This window comes from Neofelis nebulosa, chromosome 9 (genome assembly GCF_028018385.1).
Source record: "Neofelis nebulosa isolate mNeoNeb1 chromosome 9, mNeoNeb1.pri, whole genome shotgun sequence".
Classification (NCBI taxonomy): Eukaryota; Metazoa; Chordata; class Mammalia; order Carnivora; family Felidae; genus Neofelis; species Neofelis nebulosa.
Window position 1 is genome coordinate 81,429,589 of NC_080790.1, and position 23,225 is coordinate 81,452,813.

At 39.9% G+C, this 23,225-nt stretch overlaps 1 protein-coding gene across 2 annotated transcripts; it reads left to right on the forward strand.

The window, feature by feature from the left end:
• The first annotated feature begins 1,669 nt into the window (after window positions 1-1,669).
• PDCL3 (phosducin like 3) lies at window positions 1,670-17,446 on the forward strand. 2 transcript variants are annotated; one of them, XM_058684447.1, is made up of 7 exons: window positions 1,670-1,812; window positions 3,166-3,295; window positions 5,405-5,495; window positions 5,761-5,904; window positions 6,683-6,891; window positions 10,323-10,478; window positions 13,746-17,446. In XM_058684447.1, the coding sequence occupies exons 1-6, from the start codon at window positions 1,807-1,809 to the stop codon at window positions 10,463-10,465; spliced, it is 723 nt and encodes a 240-aa protein (XP_058540430.1). In that variant the 5' UTR covers window positions 1,670-1,806; the 3' UTR covers window positions 10,466-10,478; window positions 13,746-17,446. The 2 variants fall into 2 exon arrangements, with proteins under 2 accessions (XP_058540430.1, XP_058540429.1); XM_058684446.1 differs by lacking the exon at window positions 13,746-17,446 and having other exon boundaries at window positions 10,323-10,699.
• The last annotated feature ends 5,779 nt before the right edge of the window (window positions 17,447-23,225 follow it).

A 23,225-nucleotide genomic window follows, 5' to 3' on the forward strand; every position in this document is an offset into this window, starting at 1 on the left:
ATTGAGTGTTTCAGGCCCCATAAAACATACCTGCTCCCAAATAAAAGTTTATCAGAGGATTCCCACTCCTAATTTTCTGTCTCTACCACCTCATCTCCACCGCACCCTGCCTCACTGCTAGTTAGCCATTTCATTAATTTCTGATTTCCTCTGTGATTTTTGCAAAATTAAGCAAATATGAATATACACACATATGTATTCTTATTTAACCTTTTATTTTACACCAAAGGCGGCATGCTTGTGTTCATTATTCTTATGCAAACAAAAATTCTTTAAGGTGTCAAATATATCATTTTCATTTGATTTTCTGGATTTTTAGTAATAGTCATCAAAGACTTTTTCCATTTTTGTGTTATAAAGAAATTGTCAATATTTTCTTCTAGTACTTTTAGTTTTCAATTTTTAATCTGATATAAACCATAAAGTACATATCCAATTTTATCTATTTTCAAGCGGCTGTCTGATTGTCCTAACACCATTTATTAAAAAGTCCACCCCTTTCCCCAGTGATTGAGATGCCATCTTAAGCATACACTAACGTTTGTATGTACTTGGCTCTATTTGTAGATAAATTCTGAACTTGCTGTTCCATTGACCTACTTGCCTATTCATGCACCAATAGCACATTATTTTAATATCTGATAGGGGCTAGCTGTCCCCTCAGTCTACCATTCTTGCTGTTTATTTCATCATAAAAACTTTTGAGAATCAACCTGTCTAGCCTGAGAAAATAATTGGTTTTTAAAATTAAGATTGTGTTAAATTTTACACATGAACTTGGAGAAAATGGACATCTCTGTATAGCAATGGTTTTGCATATTAGCAACACCTGAGTATCTTGAAGAAAATACCAGTTCCTGGTTTCTTCTCCAGGAATTTAATTTGACTGGGGATGGACCCCCGAATAGCTGCAATGTTTGAAGACTCCCAGGTGGTTCTAATGAACAGCCAAAGTTGGGAGTCATACGCCTAGTCCACAGGTATGTGGATACACATTATTTGTGTCTGTTTGGTTGCCGAGAGGCAGCAAGTTAGTCCAGGTGTCCCAAAAGGGCTATTGCTTTCTTAACTCAAATTGTGAGTGCTGTGTAGGCAGAACTCGACCCCAGCACCTGCATTTTACAGTAAGATTCTGCTGATATCGGGTTAAGCACTTTTGCAAATTTGTACCACACTTAACCAGGTGAAATGACTTTCACCTCTCTGTTTTTGTCTCTTGTGATCACTGCTCTATCCACAGAGCCTAGAATAGTTCCTGGTACATAGCAGGCTCTCGATAAATACATGCCATATGAATTAATTGCATATTCCCGCGCTGAAATGACAGCCAGTGAATACCGGACGACCCTGCACCATTTTTAATTCTAACATCAGATCACTGAAACACATTTATATTTCTGACTAAAAGAGCCATGACCTCTTTTATAATGACTGGGTCTGCGGCAAGATATAGCGCATACTTCGACTTAACCTCCTCCATCCACCCCCAACTCTCCAAAGATGAAAACCTGCCCTAATAAGGTAGCACCGAAACCTGGTTCCGGGTCACGTGAAGCGAGTGGCACCGGCAGACAGAAGGCAGACCCTCCCTCGCCCCTGCGCACAGCTTCTGCGCCGGCTTCTTGAGGAGCGTAAGCAGGCTCAGAGGCCTCGCTTACACCCTGGCTCCGCCCAGCTCACTCCTAGGGGGCGGGACGAAGGGCGGGCGGTGGGGGAAGAGGCTGGGCGGTGGCTGCGCGCGTGCGCCGAAAAGAGCTGAGGGGCAGGCGCACCGTGGCGGGCCTGGCTTAAGCGATTTCAGACAAGATGCAGGTAAAGAACCTGGGGGGGCCGAGTCCTGGAGACTGCCGCAGTTCGTTTGCCCCGCGTGTCATCGGCGGACCGTCCGGGCTGGGACTGTGGGAAGCGCTTGGGCGCCACCGACGCCGGGGAGGTCACACGAGTCTGGGCCCGGCGCAGGCGCAGTGCGAGAGGGCGGGCGTGGTCCCTCCGAGAAACTGCGGGCTGGGCCTCCACACTCCCGCAGTTGTAACCCCTCCAAATCTCAGTCTTTGGGGGCTCTCTCTTCTTGAGGTCAGATCCTGCAAAGCCTGTGAAGGACTCGTCGCATCCCACCTGGCAGGGTTACTTCCTATTTGTTAATTTCCGTAACACCTGAGCGGGGGTGTTATAGGCTCGTTGTGTGGATGTGGAAGCTGAGGCTCGGAGAAGGGAAGGGGCCGACCTGGAGGTCCGGTAACTTGAAACAGTGGCGGAACCTGTGTTCCTGAAACCACTTAGAGCTGGTTGAGTGGATAGTTACATCCTCTTTCTCCCTAACGTTGGTGTTTAGGTTGAAGTGTGCTCCCTTTCAGATTCCCTGGCTTTCAGAGCTCAGCCCTGGGGTCTCTCTCTTCAGTCTTAAAATAGAGTCAAATTGGCCTCCTTTACCCCCGTATCTGGAATTTTCTAATGAAATTGGCCTAAAACTTAAAGTGAAAGAAAATGAAGCCGCCTAGCATCAGTCTCTCCTGATTCTACTCCTGATTGTATTGCAGTCACTCAGAACTTTGAGATACTCCGTATCTCTGCTCTTGGGCCGTTTGCACATGCTGGTCCCTCTGCCTGGAAAGTAATTTCTTACTTGCCTATCCTGTGGAATGCAGACCTCTTGCAACTTTCTAGGTCAGCAGCCTGTTGATCATTGCACTTGCCACAATGTGTAATATCTATATCTATATCTATATTTATTTGTTTATTGCCTGCCTCTTTCTCTCAACTGTAAAATAGGTGACACCATGCTTCCCTACTATGTATTGCAATAATTTACATATAGTGGGTACTTAATATCTGTTGAATGAATCACTCCAAGTCAGTAATTAAATTACTGAAAAACCATCTCAGCTTTGGTACAGCATTGATACTGATCTGTGCATCATATCCTGATATTTACCCAAGACTAATTCCTGGGTGTGTATGTTTAGGGGGGTGCAGAGTGAAGGTGCAGTGAAGGACAGGAAAAAGAACAGGGGCTGTGGGTCATGTGACACTTTCTCAGAAATAGGTCACAGTATAATTTGGTTTGAATTCCTCTTCCCTCCACCTTTCGCATTCGACCCTTTCCCCAGTATGACACCCTCCATAGTGGACTTTGCACTCATGGTATCCTTGGTCCACTTGCACTAGGACCCCAATGCAGACACTGAGTGGAATGACATCTTACGCAAAAAGGGCATCTTGCCCTCAAAGGAAAGTTTGAAAGACCTGGAAAAGGAGGCAGAAGAGGAGGAACAGCGAGTCCTTCAGCAGTCAGTTGGTGAGCTTGCTTACATTCATTTTTGTTCTGTCTCTCTCTGGGGTAAGAAACAACTTTCTAGGTCCTAAGTGGTTTGGTGGAAGAATGCTCTGAGCAGGAATTGGGAGCCAGAGATTGGAGTGCTGGAATGGGCACTAACTCTGGGACCTCAGGCGAGTCACAGGCTTTCTCTAACCTTCAACTTCCTGGGCTTTAGAAATGGGACTTCAGAGGCCTCCTTCATTTCCATAATTTCTTGTCTGTGTCATATGGGCACATGATAAACCTGAAGAAAATACTTGAGTTGTACTTTTTGTCCCATTGATCACAGGGGCTAGTACTTTTGTCTTCTGTTTATACATTAGAGCTAATTTAGAGATGGATTCATTAGAAAGCGTTTATCCAGTGAATGTTTATTAAATGATCATCTGCCAGGTGTAATTCTAAGCATTGGGGCTTTAGTTGTGTGCAGGCCAGACAAAAATCCCTGTCCTCATGGCACTTACATTCTATTGGGAGAGATAGACAATAAGCAATACATAAATAAATATAGGAAAATAAAGCAGGGAAAGGCCTCAAAAGGGTGGGAGGAGGGGTGAGTGTAATTCTAGATAGGGTCAGAAAGAGCCTCAGTAGGAGTGACTTTGAGTAGACCTAAGAGTTGAATCAAGCTACTTAAGTAAGTGAAGAGCATGTTAGAGAATCATCTGGGAAGCCAATATGACTGGGAAAGAGTAGTAAGTTCAGAGAGGCAACTAGGGGTCCAACCATTGAGGACCTTGTATCTTTTAATAAAGGCCTTGGGTTTTATGTCTAGTGGGGTGGGAATCACTAGAGGTCTGAACAGAGGATTGACATGTTGACAGCACCCTCCTGCTGCTGCCTTACTGAGCATGCAAGATGGGCAGAAAGTCAGGAAGTAGACAGTTTAGTATAGAAACTACTGCACTAATTCAGGCAGGAGGTACGATTGGCTTGGACCAGCCTGCATGGTGTTGGTGGAAGTGGTGAGAAGAGGTTGGATCTGGAAATAATTTGAAGGTAGGGCCAATAGGCTTTTCTGGTGGATCCTGTGAGGGGCGTGAGGAAAAGTAAGCGAAAGATGACTGCAGGGTGTTGGGCTTGAGCAGCCTGAGGGATGGAGTGACCACCAACTGAGATGAGGAAGGCTTGGTGAGTAGCAGTTTGGAGCTAGGATCAGGAGCTCTCTTTGGAACACAGTAACATTGAGATTTTTATTAGTCCAGTAGAGATGATACGTAGGCTGTTGGCCATGTTTTTCTCCAAATCAGAGAAGTATGGGCTGGAGGCATAAAGTCATGAGTTGCAGTCACCAAGGGAGTGGGTATAGATAAAAAAAGGAGTCAAATCAGCAGAGGTTCAAAGGAAGGGCGGTCATAGAAAGAAGTAGGACGAGGGAAGGCATCCTGCAAGCCAGAGGAGGACCATCTTTCAAAGAGAAGGCAGTGGGGGGTTGGATTAATGCTGCTCATCCATCAGGAAGTAGAGGTCATTGTTGATCTTGATAAGAGCAATTTGTTTAGTGTTGGAGTTGGGGTTGGAGGATAAAAATCTGATTTGATGTCAAGAAGCAAGAATATGGCAGTAAAAACGAAATAGAGATTTTGTAGCAGTTGGTTAAAAGGAAAGAGAGCTGCCTACCTACCACTCACAAGAGAAGAACCAGAAGTCCTGTAATAATCCCTTTAACTCTAGGGAAGGTGTGCCAGGGAGGACACCCACTGGTATCCCCCGTGTCCTCAGAGACAGGATTGTTAATACTCCAGGTCATGGGTGTGTGTACTTGAAGAGCAGACCAGGTGAGTTTAGGCAAATACAACTCTCTTGTTTTATAAACTCGGGAAACTTCTCATTCATATCCCTACAATTGCATGGAGGTAGGAGAGTCAGTTCTGTTGCATATGTCAACATAGGCCTATCTTTTTTAAAACACACTTAAGTTCTTATTTACTAGTGTAATACCTTCAGTATTTTTTATTTTGGTTTTGCCAAGTGAGTTTTGTTGGTGTTGCATGCACATCTTTAGGAGAAAAGAAAAGGAGGAAAAACAAAATGCAAGTTTGTTCATCTTTTAAATATTTTGGTTTTTGCTAACTTAACTACATTCAGTGAAAACATATGAAGATATGACTTTGGAAGAGCTGGAAGAAAATGAAGACGAGTTTAATGAGGAAGATGAACGTGCTATTGAAATGTACAGGTTAGTGCCACCCAGAGGGACTGTTTGTTTTTTTGTGTGGCACTAAAATGTGTGTCTTTTGAAAAGTTAACTTTCTGACCGAGATAACATTTGGAAAGTTTTATATAATTAAATAGTAATTTGCAGATTTCAGTGAACTAGTCTTGGACTTCTGCCATGTGGCAAATAAATAAACATGGATCTTTATAAAGGTTGCTGTGTGAAAGGTGTGTGGGACGTGTGGGCTGGGTGTGTAAGATGTCTTTCTCCTCCTTCTGCGGTACAGGCAGCAAAGACTGGCTGAGTGGAAAGCAACTCAACTAAAGAATAAATTTGGAGAAGTTTTAGAGATCTCAGGAAAGGATTATGTTCAAGAAGTTACTAAAGCCGGTGAGGGCTTGTGGGTAATCTTGCACCTTTACAAACAAGGGTGAGCTGACCTTACGCACTATCCTTAAATGTTAATTTGAATTTATGCCTTGGATATCCCAGGCTTAATCCACATTGGAGGTTTTGTTTGTTTTTTAAACTAGTATTTTGTTTTTTGTTGCTGATTTGCCCAAACCTAATGCCTAATTTTTGTCTTTAGACTTTCAAATTAATATTTGTGACTAATAAGAATGTTTTTTATTACATCATAGCAATGAAGATTGCTTTTATTGAAAAAGAATTCCTTATTTATCCTTCTAGAGAAACTCTGGCATTTCAAAATTGCATGTAGTGAATCATTCTCGTAGATGTCGGGGGTGACCTTTATAATAATTGTTCCAAGCAAGTGACGCAGTGGTGCTCCGCTGTGCCTCACTTCCAGCTGCATTCTCCTACTGTGTACTTGTGTAGAAATTTTTTGAAAAGCAGGAAATACTTTCTGACCTTTTTCACTCCTGAATCTTGAATATTCTCTCATATAGGTGGGCATAATAATTATCTTTTACATTGAAGCTGTTTTTTTGAGTTACTACTGAGTCAAATTAAATTGCATTTTAGATTTTGAGTTCTTTATTTTCTCTGAACTTATTAGAAAGGTTTTTTAAAAAATGTTTAATCATCTTGACTGGAGTAGCAGAATCATTTGTGAAGCTATTAGGATTTACATAGGGTAGAAGGGTAGTTGAGCTTTGCCCAATATAAATGCAGAATCACAGTTGCTTCTATTTCTGTTTTATAGGTTTTCTCACTCACTGTTGTTTCCCATTTCTACTTTACAGGATTCCCCTCTGTGCCCTCATAAATCAGCACTTCAGTGGACTTGCCAGGAAGTTTCCTGATGTCAAATTTATCAAAGCCATTTCAACAACCTGCATACCTAATTATCCTGATAGAAATCTGCCTACGATATTTGTTTACCTTGAAGGAGATATCAAGGCTCAATTTATTGGACCTCTGGTGTTTGGTGGCATGAACCTGACAATAGATGGTAAGGGCTTCTTTGAGGTGGTCTAGGGCATGTGAGCGATGACCAGTGCATGTTAGAGATGATGAGGGGATGTTTCTGTTGAACAGACATGTGTTAGATGATTTGTCAAAATCATCTTTGCCCCTGTGTGTTGTCAAAAGGAAAGAAGCACATTTAATCTCTCATTAGATGAGTCACTGGGGGCAGTTACAACTGGGCTCTAATAATTCTATTAAAAGAGGACACAATGGACTTTAAAATATGTATATTTAATACTTATGTCTAATAGGTTTTATTTGCCCCTATAGTTGCGTATGTTTTAACTTACAACTAAAGATCTCAGCATTCATTTTTTGTTTAATTCACATGAACATATTACTGGAATTTATACTTTTTTATACTGACATGCATAAAAATGTTTAAGAATATTTTCTCAGTTGAATGTCTTAGTGGCTTTTAAGTTAAATTAGAAGTTTATTGAATTCTGCCTCTTAACTCCTGAAGGATGTATCCTTTTATTCCTGAAGGACATGTCTTTTATTCCTTTCTACCTGTTACACGAGGTGTTGAACTATGTACGTACTTATAGCATGAAAGAGAGAACCTGAGGCCCAAGGGTTTCCACCTAAGTCACTCATTGAAATAATGTGTTCACCTGTGCTTTAAAAAAATGGGGGTGCCTGGGTGGCAAATTGGGTTAAGCATCTGGCTTTAGCTCAGGTCATGATGATCTCACGTTTCATGGATTCAAGCCCTGCATCGGGCTCCATACTGGCAGTTCAGAGCCTGGAGCCTGCTTTGGATTCTGTGTCTCTCTCTCTGTCCCTCCTCTACTCGTGCTCTCTGTCTCTCTCTCAAAATAAATAAATAACATTAAAAAAAAAAGTAAAAAAATAAAATAAAAAAATGTTCAAATGTGACTTTACATACTATTTTATGTAACTATTTTATGTAAGATACTTGTGAGAGTACATACTATTTTATGTACTATTTTATGTAAGATACTTGTGAGATAAGTATAGCATGTGTACATACATACACACATTACATCAGTTATACATTATTCAAATCTTCAAAGGCATTCAGCATTTCTAAATATTTCTAAACTATATGTTTTCATCTTATTCTTTTTTTTTTTTTTTTTTAATGTTTATTCATTTTTTGGAGAGAGAGACAGAGCATGAGTGGAAGAGGGGCAGAGAGACAGGGAGACACAGAATCCGAAGCAGGCTCCAGGTTCTGGCTGTCAGCACAGAGCCAGACATGGGGCTTGAACCTATGAACCATGAGATCATGACCTGGGCTGAAGTTGGTTGCTCAACTGACTGAGCCACCCAGGTGCCCCTCTGGTGTTTTGAATCTTACCATGAGGGGACAGAGAGGGGTATACGATAGTAGTTACAGTCTTTATTTGTAGAAATAATTTGAGGATTAGTGAACTTACAATTATTGCGTGGAAGTGAATAATAACATTAATACGTACACCTATACATATATGTATGTATATATGTATAGGTGGATTTAAATATATTCTTGAGTCAAGAATCAGAATTAAGATTTTTTTTTTTTTTAAGAAATTTGTTGAATTTTCATAACATTCAACTGAGGTACCTAGAGTTGTAAACACTGGTGTTAATGATCTCCATGGAGCATTTTTAATTAATATGACTTAAAGTGGTTGTCATATTTTAATGGAGTTATCTAATTGGCAGAGCATCACTTAAACCTGTTTGCTGTTTGCTGTAGTCTCTCATGTAGTCCTTAGTTCTGCTTGGAGTCTTTTCTGCAATGCAAAATGTATCCCTTGATTTCACTTCACGAGGTCTCACATCCTTGTGGAGTTTCGTTGATTACAAGAGAGTGAGGGGCACCTGGGTGGCTCAGTTGAGCGTCTGACTTGATTTTGGCTCAGGTTCTGATCTCATGGTTCACGAGATCAAGCCCTGTGTTGTGCTCTGCACTAACAGTGTGGAGCCTACTTGGGATTCTCTCCCTCTCTCTGCTCCTCCCCTGCTTGCATGGACATGTGCTCCTCTCTCTCCCAAAATAAATAAACAAGTGAAATACAGGAACTGAGGTTTTAGTCACTGATTTATTTTCTTGGTACTGCTTTTATTACTTCAGACAAATGTGTAAGTTCTGGGATGTCATCATACATTTATCCTTTGACTCTAGTAGACTGAGATGCCGGCCATGAGGCCTAAGAATTTCCTTTTGTTAACTAAAATTAGACTTAATGATTAGATTGCCAGAAGGACTGTGAAAAGTATTTCCTTTGAATGTTTCATGATGATTTCTTTCCTGGAAAACTGTGCAAGTTGAGAAGCGGTAGTCATTAGAAGACAGGTTTAGTCTTTGGTTTTTAATTACCATGTAGGTTCAAATACAGTAAAACCTTGGATTGCGAGTAAGTTATTCTGCAAGTGTTGTGCAAGATGAGCAAGCATTTCTAATAAATTTTAACTTGGTAAATGAGCAGTGTCTTGCAATATGAGTAGTACATGATGCTGAATGTCACACAATCAAACTGAGCCAGTGGTAGTTCTTTCTCTCTCTCTCTCTCTCTTTCTCTCAATCTGAGGGATTGTGGGTGATCATTTAGGATGCTTGGTCTCAGGCCACACTGTTTAGCAGAAATCAGTGTTTTTTCAGAACATTGGAAGGTGCCCACAACTGGCACTAGTGTATTTTTTGTCACTTCAAAGCACCAATGAACTGTCCTTTGCTTTTCCATACACGAGTAAGCTTGGGAATGCTTTGTTTCATTCTAGGTCAGGCTGCTGCTTTATTACCAGTTACATTAAATACAGTAGATGACAAGAGTTTATTAATAGTGTACTGTAGTCAACTTCCATGCCAGCATATATAATGGCTCCCATGCAGAGAGTCCATTGAGCCAATAGATAGCAGTGATTCCATTAGTGATAGTGAAAGTCGTCCTATACAATAACCCTCCTCTCTTGTCTCCTTCATCAGCCACGAAGGTTTTGAAAGGTTAAGTGCAGGTTAATTTGTTTATTTTTCTTTATATTTTGTATTTTATTATTTTATATTACATTACAGTATTGTAATCATTTTTATATGAGTGTTTTTGGGTTGTGGAATGAATCATCTGAGTTTCCATTATTTCTTATGGGGAAATTAACTTTGATATACAAGTGATTTGGATTACAGGCATGTTTCTGGAATGAATTATGCTTGCAAACCAAGGTTTTACTGTATATGTAATATCTCATTTGATCTCATCTTCTGAAAAAGCATTTGAAAGTATTTTGTTTTCCTCCTTAAGGGTCTGATTTTTTTTTCTTCTAGGCACCTTATAATTGTAGGACCTAAAATTGTCATCAAATGTTGATGATCATAGTTTCTGCTTAGAAAAAAACTGGTTTGATGGGCTTGAGGACGAGGGTCTTGTGCTGTCTTAGGTAATTTGGCTTTTCTTTGTCACGTAGAGTTGGAGTGGAAACTGTCAGAATCTGGAGCAATCAAGACAGATCTGGAGGAAAACCCTAAGAAACCAATTGAAGACACTTTGCTATCCTCGGTGCGGTGCTCTATCCCCACAAGAAGGAACAGTGATTCTGAGGATGACTAAGACTATGGCCTCGGTAATGTGCCAAACTTCCTTGATGTGACAAATCATCTGGATTTTTTGAAAAAGGTTAAAGTAGAAATGTCTTTGGCTTTTAGCCTTTTATAATTACGTTTCAAATCTCATAGATCTCAGAAATCATTACTGGGAATCCTATTACATTTCTTGGAACTCCCTTTTTAAATTAATAACATTTCCTTAAAAAAATAAAAATAAAAACCAGCTGCTAGTATGACAGACGTCTATGTTTTCCTCACTTGTATTTTAAGCTATAAAACTGTCTATTCACTATTTGTCCACATTTAACTATATAAGAGGAAATGTGGAGTGTCTTTTAATAATGTGAGGAGGTTTTACAGTGGAAAATTGCAAACTAAGTTTTGTAGTCACATCATTTATTTTTATTTTATAAGGCTAGCAATAGAATTATTAAAGGAATGATTGATAGGAAAAATCCTAGTATTTGCCCTATTTAGAAGAAATAGGCAATAATTTTTATAAAACATTGTCCTATGAAAGCAATAACTAAATGATTCCAGTTTATTGCCATTTTTGCTTAAATGTTTTTTTCTAGTTAAAATAATTTTTGTCTCAGACTGTTGAGATGTCCGTTAATCCCAATTACTGTAAAAGTCCACCTTAAATTCTTTTTTGTAAACAGATAATAAACACATAAAATGATAAACTGTATCTCAGTCAGTAAAAAAAATGGCAAGGTGTTTTCTGAACTAGAATCTTAGCATTTAACACTTGTCAAGTTGACATTAACAGAAAAATTAGGAGTAATATTTTTCTCTAATATTTGTGTTGAATGATGTAGTACTCAATGTGGGTTTGAATATTAAAAATATGAATTATAGAGGGCCTGGAGTTCCTTCAGATTATATTGCAAAATTTATTTTTGCTATAATTCAAAGAGTAACAAACAGCTGTGACCCATTTTGATCTGTCAGAAGTGTCCGTGTTAGTGAATATTTATTTTTCTACACACATAAGAGCCAGTGCTGCTTTTAAAAATGTGTTCTATGTAACAATTTACTTTGAATGATTTTTCATGAAATTTTAATTGCAGGGTTGATATAAGCGTGGTCAGTTCTATCACTCACATGCCAGTTCCATGGGTTTTGTGGGAGAGCTGCCTTCTTGGATTTTCTATTGTTAGCTGACATTAAAATGAAATGCTGTGGGAAGAATAAAGGTGAAAAGCTTGAGTGCTGTATTTGCCTGAGCACTGCAACGCTCACAACTCTTGAGAGAACAGTGCTTGAGCATGGTGGGGGGTAATACCTACTGTGATGGAAAATAGCAGGCTTTATTCCACTTTGGAGCCCATGCAGGATGTATTTCTAGATACTCACTATGCCACTTTGATCTGTGGAAGTGTGAAAACTGCTTCATCATCTTGCCTCCATGCCCAGCTAATGCTCTTAGTGGGAGCTCAAGGAGAGCTCAGGTGCCTCTGGACTTGGCTGATGAGTGCTGTCTGGCCACATGGCACCCAGGCCCCAGGCAGCTATTTAGTCATGCTGACTGAACTTGATTTAAACAGAGAAACATCTCTCTCCTAACATGAGTGTTGTGATTTAGAACGTGACCTGCAAATTTCTACAGGTTAGTTAATTTGGGGAGACTTTGCCGTAATATTTACCACTAATTTTCTGTTTCATGTGAGGCATTTGTGATATGACAGAGGGGATACAATTGGATGCTTAAGCATTGAGTTCATCTAATTCCACACAGGGAAAGCAAACAAGAAGGCTACCTAGAGGCTGCCTTTCAGTGTTCAGAGGAAGGGATTTTGGGGAAGGGTGTTAAGCAAGTGCTAGGTAGCCCTTTATTCAGCGGTAAGAAATGGTTCTGGAAAGTTGGGATGATAATTGGGAGAAGTGAAATGGAGTTAAGACTATATAATCAAATCAAATTGATTCTTCCTTATTTTCCTCATCTCTAGAGGAAGAAGATGATGTGAATGAATTGTATATGCTTATCTCATTGCAAACCTAAATTTATATCCTCACTCCCCAAGGTTGCAGACCATTGTTTTGGCACATACCTGACACAGAGCTTCCAGGGTGGGTGGCTCAGAAGTACTTCAGAAAAGTTGTACTAGAGGTTGCCTGGGTGGCTCAGTTGGTTATGACTTCGGCTCAGGTCATGATCTCACAGTTCATGAGTTGGAGTCCTGCATCGGGTGAGCTCAAGCCCTGTTTCGGGTGAGCACAAGCCCCACTCCTGGTGAGCCCTGCTTTCTCTCTCTCTGCCCCTTGTGGGATTCTCTCTCTCTTCACCCTTGTTCACTTGCACCCTTTCTCTCTCTTAATTAAAAAAAACAATAAACAAAAACAAAACCCTAGACATGAAAGGCACTTTTTGAGAGTTATGAAAGGAATGTTAAGAAGAGTGTCCTCTGTCATCAATGCCTAAATTGTTTTTGTCGTTTATTACCTCCAGCTTTAAATTCAGTTTTCTTATGTAATGAGACCAGAAGTGACAAGTGCGAATAATCTCTCCATATATTTTATATAAATATAAACATAACAGCATTTTTTATACTGTTTACATTCCCATAGCAGGTGGTCCAGGCTTTCTGCCTTCTGCATGCCCCCTCCCACCACAATTCAGTGACCTCCACAGGAGACCTTGTCATTTGCATGCTACAAGGAATCCCCTTGGTTTCTAGTCTTAACCATCCCATACTTGCGCAGTGTCCTGTCTTCTCTATCTGTTCCGTTCAGTCTCAAGTGAAGATGTGTCTAGTCTCCAAGTTTAAACCCTCCCTTTGTGCTTTTGACTGTATTCTCTCCCACATTCTTTAAGGACTTGTTCCAGCAGTAAATTACCATCTTGATTTCAGTCTCTCCCTTGATGTGGAGCCTCACACAGTGAAAATGTTCAGGTTCTGTGGCAGAGACTGCTATTTGCCTATCAAGTATCCAGGAATCTCCAGTTCTACTCCAGCAGCAATGGGACCAGCCAAAAGATTAAACTTCCAGTCTCCTTGGAGCCATGGATTGCCAGATGGAGGTGGGGAAGTTGGCTGGACAAGCCTCTTCAGAGGGACAGATGACTGGCATGTGCCCTTTTGGGACTTAACCCCTTACTTTCTGACAGGAGTGTAGATGTGGTTGAAGACTACTTGGGCTATAGGGCATCTTTATAGAGGAAAAGCTGTAAGGATAATATTCCTGATGACCTTGTGGAACCAGTATAATCCAGCTCTTGACTGCCTTCTCTGGACTTCGGTTACTGGGAAAGAAGTAACTTCCATCTTGGTCTCTCTTAGGAGCAGCTGACACATTTCCTGATAATGTCACCTGGCCATCGCCAAAGAAAACCTCAACCATTCTAGCTTTCTACTCACCACTTTCACCTTGCTTGATAAAACAGAAGAACAATCTAGATGCTCTACCTCTACTTTATCACTGTTGCCTTTCAGTGATGTCATGAATTAGACTTTAGGGACTTTGCATTTCCAGTGTGTGAAGGAGTAGACACTCTGAATAACTCACCTGATGATAACTCAAAATGTTGGATAATTTTTTTTAATGTTCTTAAATTGTTGAACTGGCAAGAAAGGAAAGCATTCTCAGAGGTCAAAAGCAGTTTGAATTCTCATGTTACATGATGTCTAAAAACTTCTCAAAGCAAGTTCTTAAAGTCATCTTAAGCTGGTAATGCCCCTGAGCTCATGGCTAAAGCAACTGCATATCCATGCTGTAAGAACACAGCTTTAATGTAGTCCTCGGACACTCTTTATAGATAAAGCTCCAAAGGAACGTGAGCTCATAGTCCTAAATCACAAACCCACAAAATCCCGGGATGCCTCAAATAAGGTATCCTAAATGAGAGCCAGTGGAAAACAGATAGTACAGTCAGACCTGCAAAAACTTAGGATAGTGGAATTTTCAGATATAAGATAGAAAATGAATATATTTAATATGTGTTTAATTAGAGTAAAGAATAAGAATTCTTTATATAAAAATAAATCCCTTGTCAACCTATGGAAGAGAGAACGAACCGGAAAGTAGAGCCAAATGATTACCCAGTAGGTAACACACAAAGATAAATAGATAGAAATGTAAAAATTAGGAAAGCAATGTGGAGGAGAGACTGAGAAGTTCTAGCATAATCTTAAAAAGAATTTTAGAAAGAATTGGAAATTGGTAATATTTGAGAAGATAAAGACATTTTCTAGAACCAATGAAAGACATGAGCCTTCAGATTCAGAAAGCTGTATAAGTCCTAAGTGAGTTACAGACTGTGTGTGTGTATGTGTATGTATAAAACTGCAGAATGTTGGATTTGTGCAAGTAGTCAGAAAAGTCATTACCCAAAACAGAGTAATGGTAGGGCTTACTGACTTCTCAGCAGCAAGGAAAGCCAGAAAGATGGCCAATATCAGTGGTTGAAGAAAAACAAAAACTACTAACCAAGAATCAATACCCAGTGAATCTATATTTTTGGAAGTGAGGATTAATAGACATTTCCAACAGAATGAGTAGTTTTGTCATCAGTAGACTCTCAGTTTAGAAGATGAGTGGTGCAGAAGGACCACCATCTGTTGAAAGGTCTGAAGTTCAAGAAAGGATCGTGACCAAAAAAATATGGGTAAATCTGAATGAACATTGACTTACAACAGTACAAATAATGCCTTATTTGTGATATTAAAAGCAAGATGGATCTAAAAAACAAGACAAAATAGGGTACATGTTGAAGGCTTAATTGGCGTTCAAATGTTCTTAGACCCTTAAAAAGTAGGTTTAGGAGGTTGGCAAAGATACACATGTAAGAAATATTTCATTCAAGGTAACAGTAAAAGAAAATGAGTGTAACTTTTAAAGTAGTGGGGGCATGGAGGGTGGGAACCTCTTAATTTAAAAGAAGACCAAAAACAAAACAAAACAAAAAACCAAAAGGCAAAACCATAGGAAGTCCAAAATGCTGGAAACCTAACACAGTAATCACAATAATGTAAATGAACAATAATAGTCTTATCCAGAAGTCATGCTTGTAGGTACTTACCCAACTGATGTGAAACATATGCATACAGAGACCTGCACAGAAATGTTCCTAACAGCTAATTGATAATCACCAAAACAACCCAAAATGTCTATCGATAGATGAATGGATAAACCAACTGTGCTATGTTGACAGAATGGAATGTTCAGCATTACAAAGAAATGAGCTATCAAGCCACAGAAAACATGGATGCTAACTGAATTAACCCACTCTGAAAAAGCTGTATACTATATTATTCCCACTATATGTCATTCTGGAGAAGGTGGAGCTATGGAGAGGCTAAAAAGAGGTTGCCAGAGGATTGAGGGAGGGTGGAAGGGTGAAATAGGTAAAGCACATGGAATTTTTAGGGCAGTGAAACTATTCTGAATGATACAATAATGGTGGAGATAGGACAATATGCCAAAGCTCATAAACCTTATAGTACAGAGAGTGAGTCTTAATGTATGCATATTTAAAAATTTCATTTAGAGAGGAGATCTCTGGATGGAATGCAGGATGTGATAAAATAATCTAACTGTATTACAAATGTGTGAAACCACCTAATAGAAGAGGTTTCAAGGGAAGGGTTCTGATCTAAGTAACCTTGGAAATGAATCTGTAAGGTGAAAGGCAAAAGAATCTGTATAAGCACTGTACTCTACTTGATAGTTATTTCTCACAGTAGTACGGGTTAATAATTCTGTTAGTGCTAGACTATGTACTAGGTTTGAACAATTAAATGGATAGCAGATGGCAAGAGTCAGGTTTCACTGCTGAAGTGTGGGGTTACAGACAGCAAGGAGAGGAGGTTAAAATGATCTATGGCGTAACGGATTAGAGTTGGAGACATTGGTATAAACTGTTTCACTTAATATAGATACAGATGATTATATATTTAGATAGTGAACATACATAGGCTAGTAAACACATTTTTTTCATTGTTCTATCAGCTAAGGTGACCGTAAAAGCAATGACACCCTAGTATCAAAGACCACACCTGACCTGTAGATACTGGCTTCTAATACTGTTCTCCAAAAAAGGAGCTAGGGCTCTAGAGAAATGGCTGATTCTAAAACTGGAGCAGGAAATATACAAGATTAGCCTGAAGCATCTTGTAGCACCAGAAAGGAAAGAAATATTAAAACAAAAACAAAAAACTCACAATGATAATATGCCAAAAGGATGAAGGAGGCAACTAAAAGATCTAGTGGCTAAAGCTGGAACCCTTTGAGCAACAAAATAAATATTATAACCCAAAGTATAATCCATGAGTCCATGCTGATAAATGATTGAGTAGATAAATAATTGGAGAAGAAACCATCTCTCATTCAGAATCCTAAATAATTTATGTAGATACTCTGGACTTAAGAGATTCCACCTTTAAGCGTGGGTTGCATGTAATGATTTCCTTCCAAAGTTTATAATGTGGAAAGGTGGGTGGGAAGAGTAACTTTGCAGTACAGAAACCTGACAAACTGTCTCAGGCAGGTGATCATGGTCAAAGTCAACAGTGGTAAGTCATTTATTAGTATGGACCCTGGATATGATGTCATGAAAATAATACTTCACCTCTTTGGTCTTCTTTACAAACATCTGACAAATCCCAATTGAGGAGCATTCTACAAAACAACTTACCAGAACTCAAAATTGTCAAGGTTATTAAAAACAAGAAAAATGCGAAAAACTGTGACAGCCAAGAGGTGCCTATGGAAACAGGACTATTAGATGTAATGTGTCCTGGATGAGATCCTAGAACAGGAAAAGAATAGTAGCTAAAAACAGAAGAATTCTGAATAAAGTGTAGACTTCATCAATGATTATGCATGATTATCAATATTGATTTGGTAATTGTAACAAATGTACCATACTATTGTAAAATGTAATGGGGAAACTGGGTATGGGGTATATGGTAAATCTGTACTATATTCTTAATTTTTCTGTAAATTTAAAACTACCCAAAAAATAAAGTTTATTTTAAAAATATGGTGGCAAAATGGAAATTGTAACCAAGAAAGGTGGTTTTCAGTTCTTGACTGTCATATGTCTGTAATAAAAGGCACAAGTCTTAGTTTGGATCTGTCCAAATGCAGAGCCTGAGCCAAGGACTTGGGTGCAGAGTTTGAGAGGTGATTCCAGGGAGCAGGAGGGAGGGAGCTGAGAGAAGGTGGCAGGGAAGGGAAAAGGCAAATATAAGGCTGAGAATCAGGTCAGTGCCATAGGTAGACAGTAGGAACTCAATCCCTTTAGGACTTTGAAGAAGCACAGTCTATCCACTGATAAAAGCTTGAGTTATTTATTTACCAGTCCTGCCCTCCAACCCTTGAAGGGTGCTTCCAGAGGAGTTAACTCCCCCTGCACTTCTGAGCTATGCCTGCACAAAGACTGAGCAAATGTCTGTGCCTGGGAGAAAAACCTGGGCAGATACAGTGTGGCCTTTTAGGTGGGATGCTGGTGGTACAAGGTGAGTCTGAACTTGCATGGAAATTATCCTATTTTATATATTTGAAAGAACTTTCTTAGACATTCAAAAATAAATTCTTGTTGGATATCACTCTGCTGCATACATAAGAAGGGAAATAGAAGCAAACACATTGGTTAAGACATTCCTAAAATGGGCTGTTAAGAGTGCAACTGTGACACCATGTTGTGCTAGGTTTGATGCTGGCACTTCTTGATCCAGCCAGAAGGTGGCGAGCAGTAACAGTGTTGTTCCCCACACCAACAGCGACTGCAAGATGCACCCTGACCTCAGGGATGTTAAAATGAGGGGAAACACGTGTTTAGCATTGGTCAAATGAGGTATCTCACAGTGGCTTATTTTAACTTGACCATTCTAGCTCATTTCTGTTTATTGACGTTTAAAATACTGAAAATACAAGCTTCCTAATAGGAAAAATGCTTGCTGCTGTTCCTTACCTACTTATTAAAATGACTACAGTTTTGTTTTTAAATTAAAAAAACAATACTGTTGGGGCACCTGGGTGGCTCAATCGGTTAAGTGTTCGACTCTTCTGCTCAGGTCATGATCTCACAGTTCGTGGGTTCAAGCCCTGCCTTGGTCTCTTTGCTGACAGCAGGGAGCCTGCTTGGGAATCACTCTCTCCTTCTGTCTCTGCCCCACTTTCTCTCTCTCTCTCTCTCTCTCTCAAGATAAATAAACTTAAAAAAAACCCAATACTTTTTGTAAGATGGTGATGAAAAAATTTTTAAGATATTTAAAAATGCATATATATTTCATAAAGAGTTGTAGTTAGTAATAATCAATCCTTTGCCTTTTAGCAAATGTTATAGAAAAGAATAACTTGCAACTTTTTGTTTTATCCTGGGGTTTGAGATATCCAAGTGAAATAGTACAATAAACACATACACGCCCACTAATGCAAGCTGTACTTGCACTGGACTATACTGTAATTGCAGTAACTAAATCAAAGAGCAGATTAGTGAGCCCCAGGTTGCCCCCCTTACTGACTCTGGGTCCCAAAGGCTTTCTATTTTGGTTTCCCAATGTTACTGGGGAGAAAATGTGAGAAGTTCAGTACACTTGGCAGTAATGTTTTGTGGTGTAAATTAATACAGTTCCCAAACTGCACTGAGGTGCCCCAGTTTCCCACAGCAAGCTCACAGGAATGGGATATTCTGTTTTCAAGGGAAACACAGCCATGCTGCAATTTATCAAACACTGCAGGAAATACCAGCTCCAAGTAGTCACATTAAGTGTTAGCTTGCATAACATTCCTTTTGATGATGTCATATCTTTCCAAAGCAGGGTTTTTGGCAGTTGGTGTGATAAAAGCAGGTACAGCTCAAAAATCAACATGGAGCAGGGAATGAAGGTGACAGTGTCTGACCAAATTTCAAGGTTGGAGAAAGTGCAGAGCCCAACAGGCACTCACATCACATTAGTAATTAATTAAGTAAGTATATTTTCATTCAATTTTCAAATTTTTTCAAACAGCTAAAAGTTTTTAGAACATAAATTTTCATTAAGTTGTTTGGCCCTAAGTACTTCATGAAAGAAATGATTAGATCTTTCTTTCTTTCTTTCTTTCTTTCTTTCTTTCTTTCTTTCTTTCTTTCTTTCTTTCTTTCTTTCTTTCAAGTTTATTTGAGAGAGAGAGCATGAATGTGCATGAGCAGGGGAGGGACAGAGAGAGAGGGAGAGAGAGAATCCTAAGCAGGCCCCAGGGCAGAGACAGATGCAGGGCTCAGTCATGAGATCATGACCTGAGCTGAAACCAAGAGTCAGAATCTTAACCAGCTGAGCCATACAGGTGCCCCAAGGTTTCCTCTTTTTCTTAGGAGCACAGTGAAAAAATTACTAAGCCATGAACCAATGGAAGTTTAGGAATCTCCATTAATAAATTGGCATTCTGGTTTGTAACTGAAAGTGAAATTATGTTGATTCAAATCCATCCTTCAGACTTGATTACCTCAGAGTCAACTCAACACAGGATATTCTTGACTATGTCAGGCTGAGTACTACACCCTAAAACCTGGGGTGACTCCAAATTACTCCCCAAAGGACCAATCTTCATGGAGCAGACAGCTTTCTCTTTATCATCACCTGCAGCAGAGCTGGTAGCTTGTCATGTTGTCAGTAGAGTGTTTAACCTCCCTGTGCCTTGGGTTTTCTCCCCTCTAAAAAGGATCCAACAAATACGGTTATCTTGAGGATTAAACGGACTAAGATTTATAAAGTACTTAGCACAGTTTTGAGGTTTTATTGTTGTAGATGTAGTAATAATAGTAGTTATCAGTGATGTCATTATGGTGATCCTCACCAGCATCCTGTTTTTTTGAAAGCATTTAGGGTTTGGCATCCTGATAAATTTGCTCATTTGAGATTGATTGGTAGGCCTTAATACTTGCAATTCTAAACTGGGCCTCCCATGACTCGGAAACTCTTAAGGCAAAGTTTGTCAGTGCAATTTGGGAAGAACTTGAAATTATATCTTTTGACCTTTGGGGAACTTTGGGAAATTTGCTTCCCTTTTACATTTCCACCATTACATAATCCTCCTTGTAGAATCTATTTTTTTTTTCTGCGTACTTTTACATTTTTTTAGTGTGTTAAGTAATACTTCTCTCATGCTAGGTGATCATTTATTTTCTTGGTGTCCTAGCAAGTAAAAGTCTCAGTATAAAGCATAAGAGGATTTTATATGCTTACAGTGTGATATTTGTCGCTTCCCAAGACAACTTTCCTCCATGTAGGTTAAATGCTGTCTTTTGGACTGACTTTTCTCTATCAAGTCTCTACTGCATATTGGTTCATTGGGTTATCTCATACTATTCATCAGCCCTTTTGATGGATGTACCCTCTAAATTACAGGAATGGCATTAACACGAGGAGTTTTGAGCCACATCAGGCCGTGTACTGGGCTATGTAGCATTTAGGCCATTCCTCTTCCCTTTTGGGATTCTAAAATGTGAATTCTTTTAGAATAATATACACCTCATAGCAGCACAGAACCGTGTTCAGAGATGATAGGATGAAGATCACTGGGGTTGAAGGCACATTCTCCGTTTTTCATTGTGTTAGAGTGAGTATGAGAGAGAAAATAGAATCAAACAGGAATAGGACATGAAGCAGAGTGAAAGTGCTCTGAACTTGAGTACTCCCTCCCAGACGTCTTGTTTAATCTGTCCCAGCTTGCCACAGCAGATCCTGCTGCTAATATTCCTGGCAGTGAGAGGTCTTGGGAGAATGAACATCAGTGTTAGTGGGTACATTTGTATGCTGGTCAGTGAATAGTGGAGGAGTGGGGGAATCTCTTTGAAATGAATTCTGAGGTGTATAGGATCTGCCACTAATGATTTTGTAACATGCTTTGGCTTACATCAAAAAGGTGCTATACCAGCCTTCTCCTAGTTCCGCTTGTATCTGTGACCTCCTGTAGGTCTTACCCTAAACCCAATAGGTGCATAGTTTAAGGAAAGTAAAAAGGAAAGGAGAGAGGATGGAGAAGGAGAGAGGGAAGGAGGAAAGGAAAGTTGAAAGAGAGGGGTGGAAAGGGAGGGAGGGAGAGGATGGAGGGAAGAATCAGTGATGTGTAATTGCTGGCAATTACTTTTTAAAAAGTTTTTAAAAGTTTGTTTATTTTGAAAGAGAGAGAGAGAAAGTGGAGAGGGGCAGAGAGAGAGAGGGAGAGAGAGCTCCAAGCAGGCTCCATGCTGTCAGTTCAGAGCTTGATTGGGGCTCAAACTCACAAACCATGAGATCATGACCTGAGCAGAAACGAAGAGTAGGACATTTAACCAAATGAGCCATCTGGGCGCCCCTCTGGCAATTACTTAAGTAGTAAATAAAATAGTAGGTGGGTAAGAAGCTAGGGCTTTTTACTCAGGGCTTCTATTTGTTTGGAAAGGATCAACCAAAGGAAATGTTTTATTCATTTTTGATACCTAGAATAGAGGAGATATCTACGCAGGATTTTTGCATGATCTAATGGCACCACAGAGTTTGACCCTGTGGTTTTAGCAAAAACTTTTAAATGGCAGAAGTAGAGTTTAAGAAAGAGTTTCTGCTAAAAGACCACAAAACATTATCCTTTATTGATCAGGATTTGCTAGTGGGTGTGCATAAATGTTAAATGTTTACAGAAGCAAAGAAAGCCAACACTTAAGAGCTCCTGAGGGCTCTTGAAGGCCACTGTCATGCAGCATCCTCTTTTGGAGACAGCAGGCCTGCTGAGTAAGCACACAAGAACTCAAGGAACTCAACATGTACCCAAACAAAATGACTGCTAAGCAAGGGCTTGCAGGTCAGGAAGCAATCTCAAGCTGCATGCGTGGCTGCAGCAATGTAAATTAGCCTCTGCCTGGAGACTGGGAAAAATCAGGTCAGGACCAGGAGTCACCATGAGGCCGGTCTGAAAGGTGCATAATGAACTTGCCCTTTTCTTGGGAGAAAGCATCTTTCTATTAGTGTTTTCTTGAGGTGTAGTTTATATATAGGTGGGTTTCCCTGGAGTGTCTGATCATATCTTAGCAAGGCAAGGAAGGTAGAAAGGAAGAAAGGATGCTGAGTGGATGCTGGGGCCTAGGTAGAGTTGTTACATAAAGTTTAGTACCAAAGATTTGGGCAGAACCTAAGTACCTACTAAGTGGTCTAAGAGTATGCATTCTAGAGCTAGATCATTTCAATTTGAATGCTACTTGGTAGCTGTGCAACTTTGGGCAAGTTACTTAATTTTTCTGAGCTTCAGTTGCCTCAACTGTAAAACATAGACAATAATAGTATAGGCCTCACAGAGCTATGATGAAGGTAAATATAAGGCAAATTAGTATTAGTATCTTGCTTAAGACAGGGCCTCACACACAGTAAGCACTATGTCAGTGTTTACATCTGAACTCCTACATCTGATATGGAGTTCCAATTACTACTGCTGCCCACGGACCCACCACAAATCTAGTGACATAAGCAACCACCCTTTTATTGTGCTCACAAATTCCATGATCAAGACCCAGTGGTCATGGCTTGCCTTTGCTCCACAGTGTTGATCAGTGAGGAAGACTCAAGATGCTAAGAGGGATTCCGGTGATTGGAGCTTCTGCACTCCCATGTCTGGGGCCAGGCTTGAAGCACCTACTTGTGTCTTGGTCATAACCCAGCTTTGTACATCCTGATAGCTGGGTTCTGAGATGGAGTGTCCCAAGAGCATGTGAAGACAGCTAGCAAGAAGCCATGTAGCCTTTTGTGACCTAGCCCCAGACATCACAGAGAGTCACTCCCACCACAATGTGGGGTTACAGAATTAAG